The sequence below is a fragment of the Carya illinoinensis genome, chromosome 10, assembly GCF_018687715.1.
Source record: "Carya illinoinensis cultivar Pawnee chromosome 10, C.illinoinensisPawnee_v1, whole genome shotgun sequence".
Classification (NCBI taxonomy): Eukaryota; Viridiplantae; Streptophyta; class Magnoliopsida; order Fagales; family Juglandaceae; genus Carya; species Carya illinoinensis.
Genome location: NC_056761.1, coordinates 13,282,778 through 13,289,371, shown reverse-complemented (window position 1 = coordinate 13,289,371; position 6,594 = coordinate 13,282,778). Strand labels below are relative to the sequence as shown.

The 6,594-nt window shown below is 36.7% G+C and overlaps 1 protein-coding gene across 1 annotated transcript; it reads left to right on the top strand.

The window, feature by feature from the left end:
* Nucleotides 1–1,137: 1,137 nt before the first annotated feature.
* Nucleotides 1,138–6,017, top strand: LOC122278443 (protein SRG1-like). The gene is made up of 4 exons (XM_043088628.1): nt 1,138–1,416; nt 1,818–1,949; nt 4,510–4,800; nt 5,742–6,017. Exons 1-4 carry the CDS (start codon nt 1,162–1,164, stop codon nt 6,015–6,017), a joined length of 954 nt encoding a protein of 317 aa, XP_042944562.1. The 5' UTR covers nt 1,138–1,161.
* The last annotated feature ends 577 nt before the right edge of the window (nt 6,018–6,594 follow it).

The window sequence follows — 6,594 nt, the reverse complement described above, 5'->3', positions numbered from 1 at the left end:
TATATTAATAACTTAATATTAATGTTTATGTTTAAGATTAAAATTTCATGTTATATTAATTTTATGTTATAAAATTAAAATTTATATGTTATATCAAAATTCAAATGTTATGTTAAAAGTCATAAGATTAATTTATGTTCTATTATATCCAAATGTTATATTAATGTTATATTATAAAATTAATATATATGAGTAATAAGATTTTAAAATTTCATAATATATTAATTAGTAATTTAGCATATACAGTATATAATATAATATAATATAAATAAATCATATAAAATAAATTTTCCATGTAATATATAAAATTAAAAGAAATCATATATATGTACTAGTTTGGTTTGATTCGAACTAGTGTTCTAAAATTTAAAATTAGAATTAGACCAATTTTACTAAATAAAAAGGAGTACTAGACCGGACTAATTAAACCGTTTTGTAACTGATCATTCACCGGTTCCACCCCCCGGGGCCGATTCTACCCCCCGGGGGCCGGTTCTCTTCCTTCTTTTTACAGCCCTACTTACAACGTTTGTTTCCGAGTTAGATCACGTATTAGAGGTTGTGACTATCATCAATATTGTATTGTCGTGCTCTACTTGAAAGAGATTAGGCTGGCTAGCTAGCATATTAAAAGAGTTGGCGGCAGGCTGGCATGTGCATTAATTAAGACTACGGCCGGTCTCTAATGTTCCTCGCTTGAGCTTCTTGTATATCTTTATATTTTTACTTTGAATAAATAAATCCTTACCTTGGGCATGCACCATGCATTAGGGGTGGTGGCCGCTTAAATGTTCTAATTAGGTTACTCTCATACATATAACTTGACATGTGCTACGTTCTAAGTTCAAAATTTCAAATATTCTAAACTATTAATATTAGCCACCTAATAATGATTCATTAAATTTCTTAATAGAATTGTATGGGGTCTAGATTATGACTCAAACTCGACTTAATAGAGCGCAAGCCCTCGATTATAGTTAGGGCGTTATTTGGCTAGGAAGGCCACTCTTGGTTATCCTCCTACCATTTTAGTAGAGAAAAAATATTCCCTACATTCTCGTGCTATATAAGAACCAACCCTCCCCCCTCCCCCAAGCCAATTAAACTGATCAACTACTTTGTTATAACAAGATTCATCACCTAGGTTAAGCAGTGGCAACAATGGATGCAGTTGACTTTTTGAGCACAAACTCAGTTCTCAGCGTTATGGAGCTCACCAAAAAGCCACTTACTACAATCCCTGAGAATTATATTTGTCCAGATCAAGAGCCAGTACTGCTTGGTCTCTCTCATGACTGCAACACTAGCTTGCCTATGGTTCCAACAATTGAACTGGAAAAATTGGTCATCGGGGAGACCACAGACATAGAACTAGACAAGTTGCATTCAGTTTGCAAAGCATGGGGCCTTTTTCAGGTTTTTTTTCTCAAATTTTCTTCAACAATTAACACGATTTTCCTTCACGAATCTCAATGTCTATTTAGTTTTATGTACATAACTAGGAAGGTAGTTTATGTTGCGGCTTTATCTCCCTTCGAGGAGTACTCATCGATCGATCTGTAGCCTCTTGCATGAATTGGACCAAAGACTAGGAAAAATTCTCAATTATGAAATATTATTATGGTGAATAAAACTGTCGGGATTTGAAAAGGAAACAGAGATCAACAAACAGAAGCCCTGGCCTCCAAGTACAGTGTCTATTTTTTTTTTCTTTTTCTTCTTTTTTTCCTCTTCTTGACAAAAAAATAAAAAAACAAAAAACAATTGAAACAATATTATAATCCTCAAGAATTCGTTGTTGTTTGATTGTTTTTCAGTTGGTGAATCATGGAGTAAGTCTTTCACTACTAAACAAGCTGAATAACGAGATTGAAGAATTCTTCAAGCTTCCCTTGGAAGAGAAAATGAAATACCAAGTAAGGCCAGGTAATGTTGAAGGCTATGGAAGAGTCTGTTGGGAATTTGGACCTCCCAAATTCACCCCCCCTAGGATCTACCCTTTGCAGGAATAACAAGAAAAATAGAGAAATAATAACAACACAAGAAATTTACGTGGAAACTCCAAAACAGGAGAAAAACCACCAGACCAGAGAAGAAAATACACTATGTGAAAAATTATTACAATCACATAATTTCTCTCCTCACCCCAAACACACCCACAAAGCTTTCCCCACTAGAAAACTCTAACTCACACCTCTTCCCATTTTATAAAAATGGACAACAGAGGAATTTAACTAGAGTTAAAAGTTACTAGCTAAGCATTTGACTGGTGCGTTTGGGGTGAGGAGAGAAATTATGTGATTGTAATAATTTTTCACATAGTGTATTTTCTTCTCTGGTCTGGTGGTTTTTCTCCTGTTTTGGAGTTTCCACGTAAATTTCTTGTGTTGTTATTATTTCTCTATTTTTCTTGTTATTCCTGCAAAGGGTAGATCCTAGGGGGGGTGAATTTGGGAGGTCCAAATTCCCAACAATTGGTATCAGAGCCACTAGGCTCTTTTTGTGGGGTGGAGCTTTGGTGTGGTAGTGTGGATACGTACAGTCTAAGGAGGTTCTGTCTAGGAGATTGGAAATTTTAAGTGTGTCTAGTGTGACCCTCTAATCTTTCCTGGGAACTAACTTAGTGAGGTACTATTCATTTCTACAGTAAATTCATCAAAGCAATGTCAGGAAGTAGGCCTTCAAATCTTGTCAAATTTGATGTGGAGAAATTTGATGGGAGAATCAATTTTGGCTTGTGGCAAGTACAAGTCAAGGATGTCTTGATTCAATCAGGATTACACAAGGCATTGAAGGGCAGACCAACACATGAAGTCAGCACTGGTACTAGTGTGACTGGTGAAAGTAGCAGATATAAAATAAGCGATGAAGATTGGGAGGATCTGGATTTGAGAACAGCAAGTGCGATACGTCTGTACCTGGCCAAAAATGTTCTTGCAAATGTGCATGGAATATCTACGGCAAAGGAACTCTGGGAAAAACTTGAAGAGTTGTATCAGACGAAGGGCGTCTCAAATCGTGTGTACCTGAAGGAGCAGTTTCATACACTGCGGATGAATGAAGGTACAACTATTTCAAATCATTTAAGTGTTCTCAATGGCATTGTCGCTGAGCTAGAAACTATTGGAGTTAAAATTGATGATGAGGATCAAGCCTTGAGATTCATCTGGTCTCTTCCACCTTCCTATGAGCACATGAAGCCTATTTTGATACATGGGAAGGAGAAAATAATTTTTTCAGAGGTTACCAGTAAAATCTTTTCTGAAGAGAGAAGACTAAGTAGTGGAAGTAATGTTCCACATGAGAAATTAGTGATGGTAGCAGCTGGAAATGGGAAGATGAAGAACTCCATGAAGAAGAAAGTAGTCTGCTGGGAGTGTGGACAATCTGGGCACGTCAAGAAAAATTGTCCAAGAGCTGGAGCAGGTTCGGCAAGTGGCTCCAAGTCAGTAAATGGAGATACTGATATTGATGCTAATATTGTGTCTCTCTCCATGGAAGATTTCGATCTTTAAAAAGAGACATGTACATTCTCATGGCATGCCGCTAATTCCCAAAGTTGCCATGATATAGGATGTGTTAATATTAGCGGGTCCACAAGTTTGCACACAGGCATTGGTTTGGCATTGATGCAAGGTGTGTGGTGGAAATTCATGTCGATGGCTGATGAACTTCCAGGAGAGCCAAACGTGGAAGTTACACCATAATTTTCAGCAAGGTTGTTTTCGATATGGGCCGAAGTGAAATGCTTAGAATTGGTTTATTCTGAGTAGGTATGCTTTTATGGTGAAACATGATAGTGGAAGCTATGAAGATCTTCATTAAGGTGGAGCTTGGCTGTGGGACCAGTCAAAGTCGCAAGGTGGAGATTGTTGACTAATTGCAACTTTTTAGTCCCACACCGGTGGGATGTTAAAAATTATGCATTAGGCTAGGTTATAAATAGGAGGCTAAGCCTCTTAGTTTAAGTGCACCAGTTGAAAGCTTATCTAGTAACTTTTGACTTTAGTTAAATTCCTCTATTAGCCTTTTGTGAAAAGGGAAGAGGTGTAAAGTTAAAGTTTTACTAGTGAGGTAGCTTTGTAGGTGTGGTGAGGAGAAAAATTGTGTGATTGTAACAATTTTTCACATAGTGGATTTTCTTCTCTGGGTCTGGTGGTTTTTCTCCTATTTTGGAGTTTCCACGTAAAATTTTTGTGTTGTTATTATTTCTCTATTTTTCTTGTTATTCCTGCAAAGGGTAGATCCTAAGGGGGTGAATTTGGAGGTCCAAATTCCCAACAGAGTCCCCCGACCCAAAGTTCAAACCCTTGATTGGGGTGATAGGTTCTACATGACAATCAGCCCTATTCACAAAAGAAAGCTATATTTATTCCCAGAACTACCTTCATCCTTGAGGTTCTCTCTCTCTCTCTCTCTCTCTCTCTCTCTCTCTCTCATGTAAACATTTTGTCATAATTTTTTGCTTTCCGCATAAACACCTTAGAGTCATACTTCTCAGAGCTGCAGAAACTAGCCATGACACTTATGGAGTTGATGGGAAAAGCTCTGAAGATAGACAAGAGAGAGATGGAGGAGTTATTTGAAGATGGGATGAGATCAGTAAGGATGACATACTATCCACCATGCCCACAACCAGAGCTTGTTGTTGGCTTTCCTCCTCACTCTGACGCTACTGGTATTACCATTCTTCATCAAGTGAATGGAGTTGAAGGTCTCCAGATTAAGAAAGATGGGGTTTGGATTCCTGTGAGCTTCATTCCACATGCCTTTGTTGTCAACGTAGGAGACATCATGGAGGTTTGTCATATATATCGTACCTAATTTCTAGATCATCTTCCTCGAATTGATCCCCCAACTCTTTTAGAAAGAACGTCTTTTAAAAGAAAAGCACGTGGTATATAATATATTGAACGTACGGTCACATGTAGTACTTATAAATAGATGCTATCCAATCACTTTAGTTAACGAAAGTATTATTATTTTATATTTTTTTTGAAGTTTTACTATTATTATTTTTATTATCTAACTTGAGGATATCGTACTGAATCAAGATAGGATAGGTGAACTGCAGCGCGCGCCAAGATCCTCGATCTGGATCAATTCGCAACACTTCGATTGTTTATTAAGAGAATCAAAAGTCGAATTCCCTTCTTATATATCCTCCCCCCCCCCCCAAAAAAAAAAAAAAAACCAAAAAAGAAAAAAGAAAAAAAGAAAAGACAAGAAGAAAAGATAAGATATAAGGTGTTGACCTGGTGTACTAATATTGTTAGGATTATTATAAACGACAGATGGACGTACAAAGATACCATGTTTTGTACTGTCGCAAGTACAAGAACTCCAATATTACTAAACAAATTTGGACTGAAACAACTTCTGGTTCGTGACCAAGCTTGCTTGCCCAAGTGGGAACATTGGGTATCTAAAATCATTATCAAACAGACACTTACTTCTTTGGGCGCGCTGTCCCTCTCCAGTTACGTACCCCGGCAAGATGACAAACATTACCAAGCCAGGACTTACAGTTACTTAGAGCAAACTCTTTTGATTTTATATTCATTAGCTAGCTAGGATATTAAATTGGCACTAAAGTGCAGACACATCACAAACACATGTACGTTGTCACCTAATAATTAAATAAATATTCATGGTAAGAAAAAATCAGACAGCTAAAGCATGTACAGTTGCGTGCCGTATATATGTTGTAATGTAGTACTACTGAATGTGCCATTTTGCAGATCTTGAGCAATGGGGCCTATACCAGCGCTGAGCACAGGGCAGCAGTAAATTTAGAGAAAGAAAGGATATCGATCGCTGTGTTCTTCAACCCCAAGTCCGAGGCAGAGATTGAGCCTTTGAAAAGTCAGTTGAACACTACACAAAGCCCACCTCTATTTAGAAGGATTTCCGTTGAAGATTTTCACAAAGAATATTTCTTCTCCCGTGATCTCAAAGATGGAAAGACAAATTTGGAGTATTTAAGGATAAAAACTGGGGAAGGTAATACTGATTAAATGACTATCACATAAGCTATATAAACGTATATATAATTGTATCCATGAATTAGCATATTTTCAATGCCCAAAATTGATAGTTTACACACCCTAATCTATTGAATTTTAGCAATTAATTTGCATTCCAATTAATTAAGAATCCGTGAAAAATGTTCATTAAGGCTCGAACGTGACAATATTAATCTTAACGGTCATATTTTAACTGAGGGTGCAAATTGCTAAAGCTTGATAGTTTAAGGTATGCATAAATTACCAATTTTGATATATGGTTTATAGTATAAATATTAATCATGGGTGGTCATCGTAACTGTATTGTGTCTATGATCATCATGTAGTGGTCATAGGGGCAGACATCGTAATATTATTCCTGTCGTCTTTGCCACAGTTGTAACATTAGGCTCGATCCAGCTTGATTAAGTATGAATGAACTGTACGTCATGTTCTGTACAAAGCTTTTATAAAGTGGAAAATTAATTTGTAGAGTTATTAATTATTGTGATTCTTCTGAGATTTATGCATTTATCATCACAAGTTTAAAGAGAGGATTGGCTTTTAACACTTCACAATTGTCAAATCT